Source organism: Oreochromis niloticus, linkage group LG12, assembly GCF_001858045.2.
Source record: "Oreochromis niloticus isolate F11D_XX linkage group LG12, O_niloticus_UMD_NMBU, whole genome shotgun sequence".
NCBI classification, from domain to species: domain Eukaryota; kingdom Metazoa; phylum Chordata; class Actinopteri; order Cichliformes; family Cichlidae; genus Oreochromis; species Oreochromis niloticus.
This window is the reverse complement of record NC_031977.2, coordinates 6913528-6936540: the sequence shown is the minus strand read 5'-3', so window position 1 is coordinate 6936540 and position 23013 is coordinate 6913528. Positions and strand designations below refer to the sequence as shown.

Genomic DNA, 23013 nt, shown 5'->3' with positions numbered 1-23013 from the left:
CTAGTGTCTCAGCAGAAATAGATATCTTGCAGGGTTTTTTGTTTTGTTTTTTTTAGCCTCACTGTCTCGTTGTCCTTCGACGGTTCGGGTTTTTAAGCCTGCAGCTCTGTACTGCCATTTCACTGCCTGGTGTTCCCGACGGCCACTAGAGAGAGCTGGAGCTCCTGTGCTGGGTGGATGGGTTTGACCCTTTCTGACTGCTGCTTGATACATTCCAATACCCCCTAAAGTTGAGATTTGCTCACAAGCAGGTCATTTTTAAGAGATAATCATGCCACTTTCAGAGAGAAACCTGATTTTTGTTGATGTTTTTTTCCTCTTCCCCTGTTTTCAGGGCACCTACAGTAGGATACACCTCTGTGCTACTTTTAATCAAGACAGTGCCACTTTGCTTTTGTCCATCCTGCTCAGTCAGGAGTCTCTTTGAAATAAAAAAAAAAAAAAAAGGAATGTATGGGAGAGATGTGTCTGTCCCACATGCTGTGTAGACTCCCCTCCTGCCTTGTGTTATATTTTGTGGTTTGAAGTTATTATACAGCTATATGATTTCACTCTATAATTATTCAAATGTGCAATGGTTTGTGTTGCGTTGTACATTGTCTAGAGAAAAGCTGTACTCTTTTTGATGCTGAAATGTGCTTTGTCTTGTTTCAGAGAAAATTAAAAGGTATTTAAAAAAAAAAAAAATGTGGTTACTGCGTGACTGGTTTCTTCCTTCTTGGGTTTCTTCCCCATTTAGTTGCATTTCGTTGACTTCCTTACACCCGCTGTGTAATAGTTGCTCATTTGTTTAATGATGGAGTATCAGTGCAGTCAGGAGTATTTTGTGGGGCAGTGTGAGATGCCTAACCTTTCACCTTAGATGTAAAAGTCAGCATTTACAACACCTCTGTAAATACTGACTTTTGCTTCAGTGAAGGCTGAGCTGTGAAGCAACATGCTCACTAAGGGAGTGACACCAAGAGGTACAAACCATTTCCTTTAAGAAGACACCGGTGGCTTTTTTTTTCCTCCCCCCTTCGTCTTCTTGTGACTCCATCCAGCATTAGTCACTTGAAGATTACCCCACCACATGAAGCCCTGGAGCTTTTTTGCATCTTTTAGTGAAACAACCTGGAAGCCATTTCTGCTGTAAGCTACCAGATCAAGTATGAACATGGAAGTAAAGTCAACACGAGGGGACGCGTTGTGAACGGCTGAAAAAAAAGAGAAGATTAACACCCAGGAAGAAGGAAGTTTGATCTGCGAGATCTCCTCTTTCTCTGTGTGTGTTTGAGTGTGTGTGTATGCGTGTGTGTGTGTGTGTGTTTGTGTGTCTGTGTGCGTGTGTGTGCTCCAGCGAGGTGCATGCGTGAACTAAAACACTGACCTGTGGCATGAATGAAGGACGATGTCTCTGAAACTACCTCGCAACTGGGACTTCAGCACCCTCAAGGCAGAGACAGCTCGCATAGGTAAGCCGGTGGCCGTGCTGCGTTCACTGACAGCCAGAGCAGATGCAAGGCTTTCACATTTTAGAAACGAAACAGTTTTGTTCTTATCTAACGACGTGTAAACTTTAAACTGACCAACTGACATTCCAAGAAATCGGGGATCACATTCACATTTACACGGCAAGATCTGTACCTTGTACAACAAAGATTTGTACCTTGTAGAAGAAACAGTGGCCCTTTGATTTCTTTGCCTATAATTACATGTGGTATAACCAAAGAAGTCAAAGGTGGTTCATATTAGAAAACAAACCGATAGCAAAGGCATTACAAGGGGGTTGTGTGGGTTTTTAAGCACAATGGCAAAGTTGACCACAGTTGCTTAACACCCCACTTTTTTTGTTTTACACACCCCTCGTTGTAGACCATAGAATTCACGGTTTCATTTTACACAAAAAGCTTTAAGACTTTGCGTCACTTCTCTTGAGGGCCTCAGAGTAGCCCCCAGTGGCTGACCAAACAACACAGATACAGGGATGTATTTTTAAAGTGTACAGCGGGTTAGACCCACTGATACTGTGCTCAGTGGTGTTTGCACAGGGTGGAATCAGTGCAGAAGTTAATGGTGTTTCCTCTCAGGTTTTCAAGGCACGACAGGTTAGCACAGACAGTAGCAGTGACTAGATGAGTTTCTACAGTACAGCTGTACCATAATTTTTAACTCTAATCTTTTTTTTTTCTACCAATGGTGTCAGTGTTGTTCAGCACTGTGGAAGGAAGTAGCTGCCTGAGCTGCATCTATTTTATCTGCCTCACATGGATATTAATATCCCAAACTTGCACCAGTATGGAAGTAGAACTTCCTCAACGCTGGTGACCCTTCATGATTTTCCTCATGCTACCCTGAGATATCTTGTGTTAGGGAGTGAATGTTTCTTTTTCTTTTTGCTCTGGGACTAAAGTGATGCAGCCTTTCAACAGGAAACTGATGCAAGAGCTAAGTTCCTGTGGCTGTGTAACTTTGCCTACATACTGTATATGTAAGTGCAGGCTTGTATGATGTGCAAATGTCTGCACAGTCATACTGCATCTGTCCTTTCATAAAGTATTGTAAAGGTCGAACACACACCTTCAGAGTCAGTGTTAATGATGAGGAATAAGGCATTTGACCCAAGTACTTCCCAATCCTTTAACAAATGTCATACATTGACATTTTTTGAAGATGTTCTTGTTTTACAGGATTAAATGAGAACATTGAAGCAACTTTAACACCTCACTATTAAATATGAAGCTTCAGACTGAAGGCGTTTAACTTATGCTACAAAAGAGGAACCTGCAGAGCCTCTGAAAGTCCTAAAGTACAGACATTTAAATTGGGGACCAGCAAGCTAAAACTGCATCGCGTAACTTTTCTTTGTTTGGCATCCAAAGTCCTCAGAGACATATCGTACTTTACCAAAAGTCTTTAGCCACCCCTTATTTCTTTGTATTTTGCAAGTAAAAGTGCAGTTCTACTGAAAAATGTGCAAACGTTACATAGATGTATACAGTTGTAATGAGCGTGAAAGTCAATTTGGCATGACTTTCAAAGTAGGCATCAACATAGCTTGAACTGTCTTAGGCAGCTTTCTTGTAATTTTTTTAAGCAGTCTTCAGGAATGGTTCTCTAGACCTTTTTAAGGACATTTAATGTTGGCTACTTTTTGTTCTGTTCCCTACAAAATTCCAAGGTCAAGATAATTCCACACTGCTTCAATAATGTGGCCATCCGGGCTCCGGGGAGACCAATCCATGGCTGTTAGCGTCATGTTCTAGCTAAAAGGACTTAGGGAATCACCTTGTTGGTGAAATATACTGCTTTGTGCCTGTCAGGGTGAGTTACCTTTGGCATTTGTCACATATTCAATAAACAATGGGAACAAATCCTATGCTTCTGTGGCAGGCCTGCAGAGAAGTGCCTAAAGCAACATTTAAAATTGGTTCTGTTATATCTACACACAACTGTGGTTCATCCCTGGAATTAAGTTTCTTTTTTATGTTGGAATTACTCATAGGTCAGTATTAAGTGGTTTAATAAAAATAGGTAAACGGACTGGACTCTAACCTCAGAGAGTTATTGCTCAAGACCAAATTACAAGGAAATTCGGCTTCTTGAAAATAGAATATAAAGAAATGAAGAAATGGGATGGCTTAAGACTTCTGTACAGCACTGTAAAGGATTTTTTTTTTAAATAATTCACTAATAATAAAAAAAATTGTACCAGGGAATGAAGTATCTCGTAGCTTGTGATCAAACCCTGACTTTAGAGTAACTTTGCAGGAAATAGCTAGTCAAGTTCTCTTAAACATAAATACTTTCACTAGCTCCGCAATCCTCATTATATAACACAACAGTGATCTTTTTAAAGTTGGTTCTGTAATTGTACAATATTATAATTAGCAAGTTTTAAGGGTTTTATGTCTCTCTGTTGAGTATGAAGTTTAACTGAGAGCCAGTTAGCTTATTAGCACTAGCAAGCTTTGTTTGCTAATGCTTTGCCAGGATAAAGATTAACCTGGCTCTTCAGAGAGTTAAACTATAAATGTCACTGCTACACTGTAATATATCAGCATTTACAACAGTTTCCAGTTTAACCAAAAAACAAGTAAACAAAGCCAATTAACAAAAACATGATCTGGGACAGGCTAGCTTTTGTCCCTTCTTCTGGTTTTATGCTAGGCTGCATCTTACTTCTATTTAGCACAAAACTATAAGAATGAGATCAATTTTCTCAGCTAACTTATGGCAACAAAATATAAAGTATTCTTTGAAAAGTATCAGTCTTTTAAAGTAAAATATTTATTTTAAGTATTTGTTTGGTCATACTTTTATGTGGTCTGATCACAAGCCATCATAAAACGAGGCTAGGCACGTACATTTATTGATGGTAGTCACATTTATACACTTGAGCAGAAATATGTAAATTGGTAAAATTACAGTTATTAGTTCAATATGAAACTCTTCACAGTCTGTGTAAAACTGAACATCATACTTCCCCGAGTCCATCTTGACTTGAAAGTATTGTATTTATCGCAAATATCTTCTAAATAGTGGTCAGTGAATATATCTCTGAGGTTCTGTGGAAATCTGGCTAGTCACGATATGAAGTGACATTAAAGGAACTGTATGTTTGTCAGCTGAGGGTGGGGTGTGACATCAGTCGCTGTGTGTGGGCTCACGGTTCCTCAACTTTAACTTTCCACTAATCAGGGTGGTGCTATTAAAATGAGACCAAAGGACTCTAAAGCTTGTAGGTGGAGACCTTCAAAGTGTACCGGGCCTCCGGCAATGATGTGGCTACTTCCTGTTTACCCCACTGTGGCCCTTCTTCTTCTCTTTTTACTCTGTCATCTTGCCTAACAAGACACAGAGAATTAAAGAACCACTGAGAAAATGGGCTCAGTCTCAGTCCAGCTATCTCTGGTCCTACCTCGCTGTCTGGGACTCAAACCGTCTGTGGCCTAGTCTGTGCTCTCTAGGCCGCCTACACGTCACCTTTGTTCTTTCATCACTCCTCGTGCCCTCTAGTGTCACAGGTAATGTGACATTATCTGTCCATAACTTAACCACTAACCTTTCCATCATATTGTTTGGTGGTCAGTCTACTGCTATTTATGTTAGTACAATCACAGCTACATTCATGCGCCTTCCACAGGAAACTGGTCAGCTTAGACCAGCAGTTTCCTGTCAGCTTGAAACTCAATAGCTGAGGAACAAAAATAGCGTACAGCGAGCTGCTGTCTCAACCCTGATAGGCTGATGCATATTCATATCAAAAAAGAGGAAGTGCTCTGCTGAAGTTGAGTACCGCTGGTGTTTTGGTAATATTTCATTGCTCCGGCTGTGACACAGCACGCTGGGGGCTGTTGTTCTTGACGTTTTTACAAGCTGCCTCCTTGTGGTGTTTGGCAGCGCGGTCCAAGAGTGTGATACCTGGAGAGGGAGGCCCAGGCCAGGGCTCGCCGCGCTCCTACAGGTCCATGGAGAGGCCGCTGAAGGCCGGCTGGCTGAAGAAGCAACAGAGGTCTTTAGTGAAGAACTGGCAGCAGCGCTACTTTGTTCTGAGAGGAAGCACTTTGACTTACCACAAAGATGATAAGGAGACCACTGTCCAGGTAAGTCTGACCTTACCAGAATAATCCAGATTTTCAAAATGATTCATTTCTATATCCACTTCGTCCTTTGTTAGAATAAAATCACTTCCAAAACAAGTCATTCACATGTTATATATATTTATATATTTAAAAGTAGTTCTTATGATTACAAGACATCAAAGTTATTTCCATGTCCCAGTTACTTATTGAAGCTCTGTTTCTTTCATGCAGTGGTTAAGCGTGGAGATAAGCACAGATAAAACCAAATCACCATTCCTGTCATATAAACTTGCTATTTTTGCAATAAATGCATTTATTCATAAATAAATGCACATGTTCGTAGAAAAATTCACCTGTTAATAAGAATTGTGTCTTTTATCAGGTCTAATTAAGACCACAAACTTACTGCTAACTGTGTGGCTAACCTTACACATTTCCTGTAGAGAAAACAACTGTTGCAGGAAGCCTCACATGAAAGACCTTCTGCCATTGAAAGAATTTTAATATAGCACATTTATGTTTGATTTTAAGCCATGTTTTGCATGTATACATCTGTAGCGTTTATCTCTGATAAAGCAAAGTTTTTGTTTGTACGCTGTAGATCTGTCTGGGCCAAAAAACAAACCTTCAAAAAGATGATGCCATAAATAATTACACGTTTTATATTGTAATAGCCAGCTTAACCTGTACTGTAACCACGAACGCTCAAAGAAATAAAAAAGATGTGAGAAAAAGTATCTTAAAAATCTTCCAACTTAAAAAAAAATGGACTTCCGTTAAAATGTCTTCCTTCCTTTGAGTTGCATAAAGAGGTTATTTATATTTACACAAACTCATCAGTGCCTAAACGTAAAATGTTGCTCCGTTTATTTCTAATGTTTCAGCGTTAGCGTGCACATCACGCTATTACCAATGGACATGCAGACGTTGCCAACCAACGTCTGCATGTCTGCCACAGTCAGCACTTTCCACTGCTGTCCACTGATGTTGTAGTGTCCTGTGTGGGTGTGTCAGGGAAGTTCCAGATTTGCAGCAGCAAAGCTTTTGGACGTTAGCTGAAATACTCGCAGCTCAGATGCTCAGGTTCTGTTTTATCTGCCTTCATGTCAGAATCGCAAAGCTGACACTAAGTGTGCAGTGACTGATGGATGGATCGATAGCTGCTATGTTAGCAGAAAGAAGTGTGCACAGTCATGCTCTGCTCAGTGATAAAATAAAGACCTGCGCTCCAAACCTCAACCCATTATTCTGATGCTTATCTACGTCTATCACTGCTTGTCGTGCAATTGAAAAGACTCATTTGCAATCTCATTTCGAATAGTTACATTATGGTATTTTGCAAAGGTGCACGGTTAAATTACTCATCACTGTCTATAGCATTTGAATACTGCTATACTGCTTAAAATCTTACTGGAATTGAACTCCTTAATAAGGTAGTTGAGTCGGCTTAATAAGCACTTCGTAACTGAACTGTAACTACATGTTGGTGTTCATTATAAAATCAAGGCAAGCAAATTATTATTATTGTCTGAGCTCTGAAAACGTCGTTTTGTTTGCAGCGAAACTGGTGTAGCAAAAGTGGTCAAAGTTATCAACCATATCAAGGTGTGAAACATGAAGAAACAAAGCAGCATTTTATTTCCTTACATATAAAATGTAATTAGGACTGCATGTTGCCAGCTGTAGCTGCTCCTAACCTCTTCTGTTGTAAGTGATTTGCCTCCTGCAAAAGCACAAAATTGAGGATTTACTCCAAAAGCCTCCCAAAACCCTTCTGTTTTAATAATGTTTTAGTTTTAATACTTAGGGGGGTTGAGAGTAACGGGAGATAGAGGAAGTGAAAACAGATGCTAGGGCTGTTAGTTCTCTGTCATAAACAGTGAACATTAATGCATCTTAAACTACATAATAACAGGTCAGCTGTAAGCATTTAAATAGTACTAATAAGCAACAAAAGCACCTGTTTAGGCCTTCCCACCTCTCACACAGCATGGATACCAACTGCTTTTTAAAGGGTAAATGTAAGTATGTGTGTGAATTGCGCTGGTTGGTTCTTGGCAATGAAGGACTTTATAATTCTGAGTGTGTTTGTGTCTATATGATCTGGCCTGCAGGGAGTCATCCAGCTGCGCTTCAGTAAAGTTAACGAACTCCCCCCGAATTCAGATGACCCTGGAAAGTACCTCTTTGAGATCATACCACGTAAGCATGAAGTCAACACTCACAATTGAGACCTTACATGATATTTTTACTCTAAGGCCTAAAGAGGATTTTTTTTTTTTAGGGGAATCCCTTCATTGTCATTGGACAGCAGAAACCTTTTTATATTTCTTTATATTTCTTGTTTCCTGTTTGTTTGTCAGGCTCAACTGGAGACAGAGAGCGATGTCCCCATGTGTTGATGGCAAACTCCCAGAGTGACATGGAGGAATGGGTGCGCACCTTGCGCAGAGTCATCGGAGCGCCAACAAGCGGAGGTTCAGTAAAATCTGTCACATATTATTAAACTGAAACAATCCTGTTTGACTAATGAAATGAAAACTTGGACTTTATTGGCAAATTCAGCTGAGATAAGTGGACTAACGGTGCTCTCATATTTGACCTTTGACAACGTGATGCTACAGTCAGCTGCTGTTTAGCTTAGCTGAGCAAAAGGAATGGAAACAGCTAGCCTGGCACCATCCAAAAGTAAAATACTTAATCGAACAAAAAAACTAAAAAATATCCATCTCAGCAAGGCTTAGCTAAGCTTCGTGTAAAAGAGGAAGTCATCAATCTAGCTATGAAGTAGTCAAACATATTACCTACCCATAAAACCACAATATTACAAAAAATTTGCTATAACAACATGATATTTATTTTAATGTCCTGTATTAGTAGTGTTGGAAGGTAGATTGGCCTTGGCTAGAGCCTAGCATCAGACAGAGTCAAACCAGCTGTTTTCTCATGTCAGTCAGTAAATCCTTGCGGTTTTGACAGAAACTATGGAAATGGGAAACATTTTAATGCATTATGATTGTTGCCATTGATTCTCTGCATTCTCATGTTTATGAAATATGAAGCTCACAAACTTAGAAAAGCTTTATCAGACTAAAATAACACAGCAATGGTCAATCTTTAGTTCCGCGAGCTATGGATGCCAAATCCATAAGAGTAAACTCACCGAGGATAACAGAGAAGTCAGTATTGCTGGGGCAGTCGAAGGAGCTTGGAAAGAAAAGCGTCTGGACTTCTTTGAGTTGTTTGAAGATGTTTCACCTCTCATCCGAGAAGCTTCTTCAGTTCCAAGGTCAAACGGTGGAGAGTCCCAGATTTAATCCCTACGGGAGTGTCCCACCGAGAGGGACAAAGGATCCCCTAATGATCCTCTACCTAATCATATGAGCCAAGGTGTGAGAACGGGTGTAGGTCACAATCAGCCAAGGTTTTGGGTGAGCTCATTGTGAAACCTGGCCCCACCCTATCGTGTGATTTCCTGAGGTCAGATAGCCCAGGATGTGAGTGGGCGTTAAAGCGTCTGGGAAGGGATCTCAAAACTGGATTATAGATGGCAGACAGTTGGTGTCGTAAACCACCGCCTCTGTTCAAAGATGGTCGCTCACAGTGGACATAAATGGCTTCTTTTACTCGTCTTTCAAATCATCTGTCCTCTCTGTCCAAAATGTGAACATTGGCATCCTCGAAAGAGTGACAAAGCACTATCTTCAAGCAACTTAAAGAAGTCCAGACGCTTTTCTTTCGAAGGTCCTTAGACTACGATGACCTGGATGACTGAGAACCTTCACAGACATATTGCTGGGGCAGTTTTGTTTGTGTTTGACTTACTATTGCACTTCATCTGCAGTGAGAAATAGTAATAATGAAAGTCATTTTCAGAGCAAGTGCACTGCGTTTTCTGACAAGTATTCATGTGGGGCTAAAAGAAAGAGAACAGCCAGCATGACAGTTGCTAAATCGAGGACATCCACTCAGAGTTACACAATTTCTCTCGGTTTCATTTGTCAAACTAGGCCATTTTTAATTTGATTCACTTGCACAATTTCAGGTTCAAAGGGCCATGGATAGCTTCATAGCCACTCTGAAGGAGGCTGATACATGCTAATAGATATTTGTTTTCCTCAATTTCACAGTTTCTATATTTTATGGAGAAAGATAATTGTAAAAATTAAGCAATTATAAGATAAGATCATCTTTATGATTAAAAGATATATATAGTATATACAATATAGTGTCAAATGGGGTCAGAGGAGTGTATAGAGACCTGTAGTACAGTTTAAAGTGGGGACGGATCAAATGTTCTTCAGAGAAGGCACATTTGACGGCCTGTAGAAGCTTTAGTTGCAGCTGTAGAAGCTGTAGCACTTTCTAGAAGAGAGTGGGTAAAAAAAAGGAATGACCAGGCTGAGAGGAATCATTGACTATACTGCAGGCTTTCTGCTGGAGTCTGCCAGTGTAGATGTCCCTGATGTCCCTGATGGGGGCTTAGTGTGCTTCTGCTTCTCTCACCACCCGCTGCAGGTTTTTTCTGTCCTCCACTGTACAGCAGTAGGTCAGGAGGCAGTTTTAGTTATCTTAGTTCTATAATTTCACCACAACAACGTGTGGTATTATTTGCAATGACAGTTCAAATACCAAATATCCATAAATATCCTACTGTAGAGTAGTCATGTTATTAAAGATCTACACATTTATATCTGTGAGTGATATTCACAGGCTAATTTGTGCTTAACAGCGTCATTAGTAGGCAAAAATACTGTTGGAGCTCCATGCAGATTTTTTGGGCCAAAAGATTATAGTGGTGTTTAAAATGCAGTAATATTGGGTTTTTCTGCTGGTCTTTAACCTGCCCAGTATAAAGTCTGTGTGATGTGTCAAGTCAGAGCATGTTAGTGTGAAAACTGAGCTGCTCATATTTGAGTGCATTCACACTTGTGAGCAGGAAAACTCTTGACTAAACTATGGAGTATTTCTAATAAGGTGTTTGAAACAGATTATTTCCTGCAGTGTGCAAATCTAAAGGAAACTGATGTCAAAAATAAATATGTTTTTTCAAGAAATGTACAGAAATGAGAATTGTTCTCTCGAAATAAATATTTTTATTCAACCAAATCGAGTGATTAAGCATTAAGCATTGCCCTACGATCACCTTTTCACTAACATGAAAAGGGAAAATAGCTGTTTTATAAATCATTTGTCTAACTATACCAAATATCTTTGCTCTCCGTATGTCTGCAGTGTTTGGAAAGAGTCTCATGGACACTGTGACATATGAGCAGCGCTTCGGACCTCAAATGGTGCCAATCCTGGTGCAGAAGTGCGTGGAGTTCATCAAAGAACATGGGCTGGACGAAGAGGGGATCTTCCGCCTCCCTGGTCAGGATAACGCTGTCAAACAGTTCAGAGATGCCTTTGATGCAGGAGAGAGGCCCTCCTTCCCCAGGTAATGCACTCACTATTCTCGCTATAGTAATTCAAGACATGGGAGATATGGGATTATCATTACATCTGACCCTGGAAAACTGAGCACATCCTTCCAGCTTCCATAGGAGTTATAAGGTAGCCAGGTGCTGCTAATCAAATGAACTTGATAATTGATTATCAGCAAGTGTGAGCACTTCTATAAATGCAGAAACTTTGCAGCATTCAGGTATGTTAACACAATACCACAATCTTCCCAGGACTGGAGCGAATAATGGCCCAATTTTATTGGTCGGATCTGCGCCAATGGTGCGTGTCCTGCCCCGAGTGTCAGCTGGTGAACCTACATCTCAGTCTTTACAGGCATCAGTTAGCATATTATATATTAAAGTTAATGATAGCACAATTAGAACAAGACATAATGAGTATGGCTTGTTTGAAAGTGTTCTCAGGAGAAAGCCTCTTCTCTCTGAAAAGTCCTCGGTAGCACAGCCCAGCTTTGCAAAGTTGCCTCTGAATAAACCACCTCTGCAACAATGCGGAGATGTTTGGCCATGATTGGTGGAGGGGTGATGACTTGGGCTTGTTTTACAGCCACTTGTCCTGGGCACCTTGCAGTCATTGAGTCAACCATAACCTCCTCTGTATACCAAAGTATTCTAGAGCAGCAGCTAAAACAGAAAAGAATGAAGGTATTGCAGTGGCAAAGTCCAGATCTCAACACCACTGAAATGTTTGACCTTAACAGAACTGTGCATAAACAAATACCCGCAAACCTTAATGACGTTAAACAATGTAGTAAAGAAGAGTGGCCAAAATGTCTTCACAATGATGTGAAAGATTGATAAATTACTTCATGTTATTGCTGCTATATACGCTAATGAATCATGGGGTGCATTTAGCTTATCACAGCAGTCCTGCGAAAAAGAACGGCAGCATGAATTTCATATAGAATTCACAGGAAACAGTGAGTGTAAAGCTGTTATGGCATGAATTAATTATCACATCTCAAAGAAACTTTAAAACACAGTAAATGTGCTTCAAACAAATTTTAGCCGTCTCGATAAGAGCCGCTTCCATAAAAGGAGACAAATATCCTAACCTCAATCAATCAGCAGCATCAGCTCGTTTTTTTCTTCTTCTTCTGAGAAAGCAAGGACAGATGAGAGAGATGTAGAGAGAAGCTGATAGATTTGTGTCTGTTCTGAGCTGAGGGTGATACCACATCCTGTTCTGGCAGGCACAGGGGAGGATGCCTTTATTACTCAACATCACAAGCTCCTCTGACAGAAAACTGCAGATGAAAACATCCATTTAACTTAACTTGTTTGTTTGTCTGTAATCTAATGTGAGTAGAGTCAGGGAACATGAGGTTTGAGCCAACCGATAGATACTTTGCAACAAAAATCAAAGGCAAGGCCTCGAGTTTCCCTCTTGAACTGCACTCCTGTTGTCACAGTTACAACAGCAAACTCCGTACAAGAGACCCAGACCCTGTTTATGCTACACATCACCATGTCAAGATTATTTGTGCGTCCAAGAAAATATTTACACATATCTTAGTGTGATTGAAAGCATAATTGTGCAAAGCATTTCAAGATGTACAGATAAACTCAAGAGCTTCCACACCAGTCAGCCAATCTGCATCCCTATGGTTTATTCTCGCTGGGTAATGAATATCGTTTAAATTGCCACAGCGACACAGATGTCCACACGGTGGCGTCACTACTCAAGCTGTACCTGCGGGAGCTGCCTGAACCTGTGGTCCCCTGGAGTCAGTACCAAGACTTCCTGGACTGTACCAACCTGCTGGACTCCACCAGCTCTGAGGTGCACTTAATTTAAACACACTCCAAGATGAATACAGAGCTGAGCGTACATGTGGACAAGAAGTGGATATCTGATGTTTTGAGTGTATGTATCCTTTAACTGGTTGCTTGCATGTGTTTTCAGGGCTGGGAGAGGTTGAACAAGGAAATTGCTCTGCTCCCCAGAGTAAACTACAATCTTCTCAGCTACGTCTGTAGGTGAGTAGATGTTGAAGGACGTCATTCGACCCCAACTTGAAAATGACCTAATATGTTTAAAAGAAAGACACCCGTACATCTACCAGATCCTACAGAGACCCTCTGGTTCATCACCCCAGCATTGTTTTGAGATCAGCCTCTCGGTCTGATACATACTGTCCTGCATCTGGTTACGTGACCTTTTGTTTTTCAGGTTCTTGTTTGAGGTACAGCTACACTCCAAGGTGAATAAGATGAATGTGGAGAACTTGGCAACTGTGATGGGCATCAACCTGCTAAAACCTCAGATAGAAGATCCTATCACTGTGATGAAGGGTGAGGACACACTGCTTACTGATGTACCTGTTTTGGTTCATCTCAAAAGACCCCAGTTTCAGCTGTGTTTGTGGTAGATATATTGGGCAACAACAAGAGACAACAGTGTGTTTGCTCAGATAAACCAGTCTTGGGAAAAGTTGTACCATTTAGATACTTTTGTAATATTTAGCACATCTGCTTCTAAGTAGATGCTACCTCCGCTCGTTTTCGGCTCCTTTTTTCAGCCAGTGATCTCATGTCTTTGTAACGATCTGTCTGAACTGCATAAACCCATCCAAGTAAATATTGAAGACTGAAGAAAGTGTATCAAAAATGAGAATAAAAGCCAAAAGATAAGAGCTTTTGATCATAATCTTTTCACATTTCTGTTATTTTTTCTTCACAGCGACTCCTCAGATCCAGAAGCTGATGACGGTGATGATCAGACGACATGAGACTCTGTTTCCTCTCTCCAAAGATGTGCTTCCTCCCTCTCCTTCAAACAAGGCAGAGAGCCAGAAGAATGCTCCCCGAAGCTTCGTGGGCTGGGAATCTGCAGAGGTACGAGCCTCCAGCCGCACATTAGGCTTTTGCAATGTGCTTGTTAGTGTGTCAAAATGACACGTTATTTTACTGACATTTTAATTTATTAAATATTTAAACTAGCTTTTTCATAGGAATTTATATATGTGACAAACAACAGAGCTAGTTTATTAACAAAATCGGCTTCAGAACAATGACAATTACCAGGTGGCTGGTTGATGTTGGGAAATACTTATTGCTCATTGTGACATCGATATGATAAACATACAAGTGGATCCAGGAGATTGTTCATGTAGCACAGTGATTATTTGACACAGTGATTGGAAACAGCTACTCTACACTGTGAAGAAACCCTGGGACCAGGAGGAGAGACTGGGAGGATCAGGAAGAATAGCTGGCTTCAAAATCTGCCAAATCAAACATACAGATCTGTCCTCTGTGGTGGCCCCTTGTGAATAAGGGAGCAGCTGAAAGAAGCTTTATGTCAACTAAGTACACAAGGATCGCGTGATGCGTTAATGGTCGAGCTGTTGAGGTGACAGGACATACATGTTTGTACCTTAAACAAAGCTGGGCTAGCTCTTCATTCTTTTTTCAGTTTTCCAGTCTTCTCATGTAAAAAACAAAGAAACAAAGAAACAGTGGAGTTCCACTCAGACGTGATCATCCTGCTGCTGTTGTTGAGTCTTTTAATTGCTGCTCATATGTGCTCATATGTGTTTAATGTGTATGTATTTGGTTTGATGGGACTTATTCTGCTCATTCTCTGCTCTATATGTTATTGTTGGACTCTACTAGGGTAGCTTTGCATGATTAACTGATCAAAATAATCCTCATCTCTCCCATGCATGACTTTGGTGAGGCCTTATGTTGTCTGGACTTGTCTTTGCTCCTTTTCCTCTTAATTTAAGTCAGCTTTCTCTTGATTGGCTGCCCCTCGTGAACAACAGGTTTAAACAGGAGCTGTGTGCTTGAGATGATCATGTTAGGGATGCCCACTGTCACTGACATCATATAAAACAAAGAGTAGAAAACTTAGGATTAACTGTGCTTTAAGGCGGAGCTAATGGGGCTCCTAATAAATAAATAAATAATGCAGATGGGGACGTCCACATCGACTCTGGTGTTAATTCCTGTGTCTCTGTATGCTACATGACATGTATGACTGTGACTGTTATCATACTAATGGTTACTAATAGTCTTCCTACTGGTAAATTGACCGAGAGGTTACAAAGTACTTTTGCTACACGGATAAATTTGAGGATTATAATAGCTTAATAAGAAATTTAGGCTGATGTTGTCAGCAAATAGCAAACCTCTGTATCTGTAATTAATCTTCAGCTCTGTGTTTGTGACAGATGGGTGACGCATGCCTGTCTGAGTCTCCAGAGGAGGAGGACAATGACAGTCCGGGTCCACTCAGGGGAGACCACAGCCCCAAAACCCCGCTGCAGGAACCTCTGTCTCCTTCTGTAGATGACTGGCTAGGAAGCCCCCGCAAACGCACCCAGACCCTCCCCACCTTCAACTGCCCGCTCACCGGGATGGCAGCCAAGACCGAAGCCCTCAACAGGTGGAGTCGGATCCAGGAGAGCACAGACGAGAAGAGCGGGACGCTGTCAGAGGACATTTTTAAAATCCTAGACCTGCGGACGTCAGGATCGTTTTTCGGGGGGTCTACAATGAGTAACAAAGAGGAGGAGGACAGATTGACCACTCGGAGGGGGAGTGAGAATATAGTTTCTTCCACTTCTGTGCCGCAAACCCCTGAAAGTGACTTCCAGTCTCCCCGGATGCTCTCCAATCAGAAGAGTGTAGACACCACGCCAGTGAGCAGTCCTCCTCCACAGATCAACAGCATGCCAGAGCTGAAGAAAGACCCCGGGCTGCCACTTCTAGACAGGTGAGATTAGCAAAAGAGTCACATGGACACCCTGACCAACCATTTTAGTCATTAAACACTAATTTTCCTAAAATGAAATGTTTTAGAAATACTGACTTGAAATGCTCAATTTCTACCCCGAAACTCTAGATTTTGAAAGAGTGTAGATGTGGTGTTGATTTGATGGATTGAATGTGAGAGGATCTTATATGAGCAAAGCAGACCCTGGAGTATAATAAACATAAATGGGACTAGATTCCTGGAAACTTAAAAAGAGTTTATTTACACTGGAAACAAGTCCATGTGTTCACACAAAGCTGACGTGAGTTTTTTGGAGGGAAAACCGCCGGTGCAGAAACTCTTCCCGGCACAGCTTTTTCCTTAGACTTTCTTACTGCACATGTGAACCTGTTTATGTCTGTCATTGCCTCTTGCAGTTTGCAGCAGGAGAACAAGGAACTGAAGGCCACCGTGGCAGAGCTCCAGTCGGCCTTGGAGGCAGAACGCCGCCGTGTGGCAGCTCTGGAAATCTGCCTAAAAAATGCAGAACGCAGCAGAGACGAGGCCCAGAGACGCAACGGCGAGCTGCAAAGAGACATTCAGCAGTTCCTCTTGAGAGAGAAAGCTCCTACTTAAGCGTAATTCTGAGATTCACTTACATGTGGATTTATGATCCTGTTAACAAGGGAAACCTCATCCATTAACACGGGAGCTGGGAGTCACGTTTGGTCCTATAGATAAATTATTGACTATTATATTTGTGTTTATTTTAAGGACATGTTTGATCCTCCCGTTTGCAGCAGTCACATCACTGTGTATGAATTGCCTTGGTGTAACTGTTATACAGAACACATTTGCATGAATTACTTGCATGGAAATCTAGGGTCAGGCATCAGCTCTGCTCAAACCCTTTGATCAGAGGATAACGGGACTTTATCTAATATGAATGTTAGAGAGTACAAAGAGTGTGTGTCATTCAAACATGTTTCACTTCAGTGGTAAATTAATAAAGCTGCACAAATTGAAATGTGTCTGTTGATGTGCAGAATTATCTTACAGCACATTCAAGCTTTTTTGTACCAATATATGTTGTTTTACCCTCACAGTTCAAACAAATTAATAAAAGAAAACAGAAAAAAATCTTCCTTGAGGAACATTCAGGAACATCGGGACAGATACATGGATGAAAAAATAAAGTGAACTTCAAAAAGGTGTCAACCCCCAGAGACTCTGTAAACTCCCATTAAAACCTCTAAGGTCTGTTTAGCTAACTCATCAGCCTTCATCAGCACTGTACAGGAGGTTAGGTTTCGTCTAACTCGCCATCAAAAGGGGTTAAAAATGGGTGCGTGCTGCTTTAACTGGCACTCTGGATGGTACAAACAGCTGTAGCCAATAGGTAGCCGATCATAACATCACTCAGGCCAAGAGAGGACGGGGTGATGTTATGATGGCTACATCCATCTTTTATATACAAGCTATGAGAGAAGCAAACCGTTCAAGCCTATCCTAGCAGTCATCAGTCTATTGCAGGGCCAGACAATCGAAGCAGACAACCATTTCCGCTCATATTCACACCCACGGTCAGTTTAGAGTCACTTCAAAGTAGCCCCACGCTTGTGTTTTGACAGTGGGAGGAACCTAGAGAAACCACAGTCAAACTAGGCCCAGCTATGAATTTGTCTTCTGTGCTGTGGTCCATTCTGGGTCTATGAAGAAATATCAGAAATCATTCTTTGGTCTCAGTTTGCATTTGTGTTTGCCTGAGAGCAGCAGATTCTGGTGGAAACAGTCCCAGCCTTCCAGTTATTAATAACAGGTACTGGAATATCCACTAAAACCCCACAATATCATAACAGAAGTGCGGGCAAAGGTTAGGAACTGGTGAATATCCAGATCTTTCCCTCAGAAGTTGCCGAAGACAAAGGGTCTTCGGCAACTCTGGGTCCTGCTGGATGTGTTCGAAAATGATGACTTTGTCAACGTTTTGTCAACGATGTCTCAATGTGGTCAAAAATGATTATGTACTGCTTTAAAAACAGTAAAAATAATAAGAATTACAGTTGAGGTTTTGTGGTGAAAGTTGTGTTCATTTTCAATAGTCCTAAAAGGATAACACTGGGGAGTAAACATACAGAAGGAAATCATTAAAATTCAGAAACAGGATATCAGCACTTAATATCTGCTCCTATAACTTTCGGTCCAAAAATAGCAGCTTTGGGCTCCATAAATCCTCAGTTGTAACACTCTTGGGCCGATAATGGAGACCATATGGAGGGGCCTGACTCTGTGTGCAAATAGAAATTTTTTACTATCAAGCTTTCTTAAGTCCACCAGGAAGATGTGACGGCCTGTTGCAGCAGCAGTTTAACAAAGAGGCAGATAACAAGAACGTCTGTCAACCATCAGCCTGGCAGATGAGTGGCAGAGGCAGGAAAGGCTCATTCCTTCCCATCTGTGTGACGCACCAAAATCAGGAGTGTATCTGCGGGTCACACAAAGAAGCTCAGGAATGAAGGACAGTTGTGTAGTGAGACGAGGGTTCAGGTGACGAACCGAGCAGTTGTTCGGATCTGATTGGAAGCCAGTGGGAATCGTTGCTAACTAATGTCATCAGAGTCTCTCACGGCTTAGCTGTTTGTTTGCTTCACACGTACTGTAGCGTGTAGCACGTGTCAATGCATTGGACGAGGCCTCGGACGCCCGCTTCATTAGTCACCCAGTTTCCACTGCCATCACCTTTGACTTGTTCCTGTTATTCTAATTGAGAGGAATGCCTTGCAAGCTTGTGCCCCAGATGAAATGTCGTGAACGTGCCTCACCTCTTCTTGCATCCAGTTAACCCCTTTTCAAACATACTGCTGCTCTTCTCAGAGGAGGAAGTAACTTTCATCAAGCGTTACACAAGTGTGGAAGTGGTTGAATGAACGGGAATGATGATTTTGTACTGCTCTGTCATTCATACTTGAAATGTTGTCTTTACCCAAAGTGAACTCAGTATCTTTTATGCTCTATCATTAAGCCCTCACACCTCATTGCATTTCAATTTCATTTGCGCCACTGTTGCCTAATAGATGCATCCTGTTGCACTGAGCGATATCAACAGACCTGTGGTGTATTTTGTCCCCCAAAAAAGAGAGAAATGGTCAATGGAGCCTAGGCAGCCGCTCGCAAGAATCCACCATTTACAAAGCAAATAAACAAGTGCAGAATATCAACTCTGGAGCACCCACCCAAACAAAATAGCTCTTCCACAAGGAAGAGGCTACAGGACAGTGTTTACAAAATCCTCATTAAGGAAGTTGTGAGATAACACGCTCATGTGCATCTCACAAAGTTGAAGGGAAAGCAGGCACGCACACACACACACACACACACACACACACACACACACACACACACACACACCAACTAAGAGACCATAAGCACAGAAGCAATGCAGAGCCCACCATATCATAGATAAGGGACAGAAAGAAAGAGCTGGCAACAGAGAGCAGAGCACAGAGGGAGACTGACAGAGCAGAGGACACAACAGAGATGAGTCGGACGGACAAAGACGAGCCTCGGCCACCCTGCCACCGGAACTACAGCGGCATCGCAAAGGACATCAAAAGGTGTGCGTGAGAATAAATGCTGTGAGGTCTGGAAGACAGCATCAGGAATACACACGCCCGCAGAGAGGCTCACACTGGCCTGTGCAAGGGCCACCAGCACTTTTCAGCTAAAAGAACTTTCTTAGCCTACAGATAAACTGATCTTTACCTAAATTAACCTCTGAATTAGAGAGGTTAATTTGAACTTTTTTTCCTTTTTTTTTGCATGAGCTCATCCAAAGACAACCCTAGAGGGCATAAATTAAATTGCTGCAGATTATTTCTCCCATGGCGAGCACTTGGGTCTCTCAACTGGGAACCATTTGCACCTCCAAGACCTTGTTCTTGACATACTCCATCCTGCTGCTTCAGGGGCCTCTCTGTGCAGAGACCAGCCCCATCTCCAGTGCCCGTCAGAGACAGCGTCCCGCTCCAGGGCTCGGAGACGGGCATGGAGGGGTTGTGGATTTATCGTTGCTGGAGCAGGACGGCAACAAGGATGTGCAAAACCTGCTGGAGAGCCTAAAGGAACAGTTTCTGAGGACTTTCAACCTCTCTGGCATGGGTCCTCCTTCCTTGGCTCCTGGAAGTACGCGACAGGAGCCACCTGAGTACATGATGGAGCTCTACAACCGCTTTGCTAATGACCACAGTGCCATGCCCACGGCCAATATCATCCGCAGCTTCAAAAATGAAGGTACGTCACTGCTTGGTATCTTGTAAATAATGAAGAAAAGGGTTACTTTTTTCCCTCTGAATTATCCTAACCTTAAATTATGGTAAAGCTTTGCCTAAATGTTCTGACACACATCCAAACATTTTATTTTTTCCAAAACAAAACAACCAAACATAGAAATCCTTTAAATTTCCTCTAAAGCACAGGTTTAGGAATAAGGGCTACTTGTCCTTAATGAGGACCTTACAGGGTTAAATGCAAAGTTAATATGCGTGATGATTTTTCTTATCACTTCTTCTTATTCTTATCACTGTGATCTGTAAGACTTGTGAAACTGGTCTCCTTTCAGATATGTACAAAGTTTATTATTTGATTAAGTTCATGACACTGAAACTCTTCCTTAGTTTAAAAAGCCTCTTATTTCAAAATGTTATTTCTACTTTGACATGATGGTTTGGATTAAATTCAAACAGGAGTTCAAAGTTTCTCTGTCTTGAATAAACAAGTTTATGTCTGAACCACTTTTTTTCTCCTTGCCCAGATTCTTCTCCCAGTGCTGTTGGTGTGGGAGGAGTGAGGCGCCACCCTCTCCTCTTCAATGTGTCAGTCCCACATCACGAACGCATCACAGCTTCCGAGCTTCGCCTCTACACCCTAGTCCAGACCGATCGCCACCTCTATGCTGGTGTCGACCGCCGGGTCACTATCTACGAACTGGTATCGCATGACGATAACGTGACGGATGCGAACGCTGCCAGAGGAGACGCATTCAGCGGAAGAGAGGAGCGGATAGAGTTGGTGGAACTGGCTTCACGCCAGGTCTATGGCACCGATAACGGCTGGGAGGCGTTTGACCTCACTGCTGCTGTGCAGCGCTGGCATGGATCTGACGGTGGAACCACACACAGGCTGGAGGTGCATATTGCCAGCATCGCAGATGATGGTAATGTTCAAGACATGACAGAAGCCAACAAAGACAGCAGTTTGCCTCAAGGGGACATGAAGATTGACACGAGCCCAGAGGAAAAACACAAACCCCTGCTAATTGTTTTCTCCGATGATCAGAGCAGCGATCACCGCGAAGACAGGCGGGAACTGAATGAAATGATCGACCACGAAACCTCTAACATGGTCGTGCAGAATGACTTTGGGACTTGGGGGAGTGAGGAAAGTGAGCCAGATGAGGAAGACCTAATCCAAATGCGCTCCAATCTCATCTATGACTCGGCTTCCCGCATTCGCCGCAACGCCAAGGGAAACCACTGCAAGAAGCAGTCTCTGTATGTAGAGTTCAAGGACATTGGATGGGACAGTTGGATCCTTGCCCCCACTGGTTATGATGCCTTTGAGTGCAGTGGAATTTGTTCCTACCCACTGACAAAGCACGTCACACCCACCAAGCACGCCATCGTCCAGACACTGGTCAACATCAACAGCCCTCAGAAGGCGGCACGAGCGTGCTGTGTGCCCACCAAGCTGGACCCCATCTCCCTGCTGTACCTGGATGACACGGGGGTGGTCACCTACAAGTACAAGTATGAAGGCATGGTGGTGGCCGAGTGTGGCTGCAGATAATCTGGACCATCTTAGAAAGTCTTCTGAAAGTCTTACGATAAGAGGAAGGACAAAATAACTAAAGAAAGGGAGATGAACTGAGAATGCAGATTCCTACAGTCTCTGTAAGGGTTCCTCAGCAGGACTGAATGTGTTCAGTCACTATGCAGGAAACTATAAGAACTCTGAAATGTGCAAATATAATATCTTGTACCACGAGACACACATTATTTCATCTTATACAGCAAAGGTGAATATGGACAGGGGAGAGGAAGAGTAAAGATGAGCCACTTGTTGTCAATAACGATGCACGTCCTCATACCCGTAAGACTAAAAAGTCTCGAGACTTCCCAAAGAACCAAGCCCATCCTGCAGCCTGGTGGGAACTAGTGGGCCTGCTGCCCCCCCCCTCCCTCTCGCCTTTCCCCTGACATCTGCCTTCCTCTCCACTTATCTCTGGCCTCTCCACTTGATGCAAACACTAATCAGCACTTCATGTGCCTCGGCGCAGTGAAATGACCTCCCCGAGGCAACCTGACAAGGCATGAACTCTCCAGGCCCACCGCCTGCCTCCTGTGGCCTTCTGATACGTGGGTACTGTGCTGAGGTCCCAGGGTTATCAATTCTAACCCCGTTTCCCACTTCACATGCCTCTTTTCCACTCCCCCGAGCCTCAGCGATAACAAGGTGTTGTTGGTTGAGAACCATGTATGCCACCACTCAGCTCTGGAGAACTTAAAGCCGCTGTGAGAAGCTTTTGAGGTGATGCTTGGGGGGGCAGTGAGGCAGGGGTGGGCCACATTCCTAGGCGACAAACATTCTTAACTAGCTTGTCTTGCTGACCTAGCACTGTGTGGACCCGCCGCCCCCCACAGACACACAAATCGGACATATCTCCAACTCCTTTGTTTTTCCCACTTTGATGGTAAATGTCTTTGTTGGAACATTATTGTGGAGTGGGGAAGCGGCTACACATCATCGATATATGGATTCCCAAAGAAGATCATTATTTTCTTTTGTTAGAAGCCTTTTGATACCTCTGCTGCTTGTGTCAAATAAAAGACTATTTATTGTTCTAATTTATTGATTTTTATAACAGAGCAGAAAACTATATATGTATAACTGTAAGTCAGCATAGAGACGTTTTTTGCAACCATGACAATGCATTTGCAGCACAAGTGAATTTTGTTGGGAAGAGAAATGCTAACAGTTTCTAAAAGAATAAAGAATAATTATTAAAAACAAATCCTGAATGAATTGCATGCTTAACTATAATTGAATGACTGATCCCTGCAGTTTCACCAAACTTGCACATCACCCGGGCCAACAGTATCAGCTCGCAGGTCACAGTTCGTACACCACAAGCAAACAAAGAACCATGGGAAAATAAATTGTGGCCCCGCTAATGATCAAAACGGACGAGTTGCTGCTCGCACTGACAGGTCGCAGGCCGCAGATA

At 42.4% G+C, this 23013-nt stretch overlaps 2 protein-coding genes across 2 annotated transcripts; both read left to right on the top strand.

Annotated features, from left to right (window-relative positions):
- Positions 1-811: 811 nt before the first annotated feature.
- Positions 812-17153, top strand: arhgap25 (Rho GTPase activating protein 25). The gene is made up of 11 exons (XM_013273376.3): positions 812-1454; positions 5383-5585; positions 7679-7766; positions 7928-8041; positions 10800-11004; positions 12680-12812; positions 12936-13009; positions 13203-13324; positions 13713-13867; positions 15208-15752; positions 16169-17153. Exons 1-11 carry the CDS (start codon positions 1391-1393, stop codon positions 16365-16367), a joined length of 1902 nt encoding a protein of 633 aa, XP_013128830.1. The 5' UTR covers positions 812-1390; the 3' UTR covers positions 16368-17153.
- Positions 17154-19158: 2005 nt separating this feature from the next.
- Positions 19159-23013, top strand: bmp10 (bone morphogenetic protein 10). Its single transcript, XM_003448620.4, has 2 exons — positions 19159-20021; positions 20542-23013. Exons 1-2 carry the CDS (start codon positions 19613-19615, stop codon positions 21573-21575), a joined length of 1443 nt encoding a protein of 480 aa, XP_003448668.1. The 5' UTR covers positions 19159-19612; the 3' UTR covers positions 21576-23013.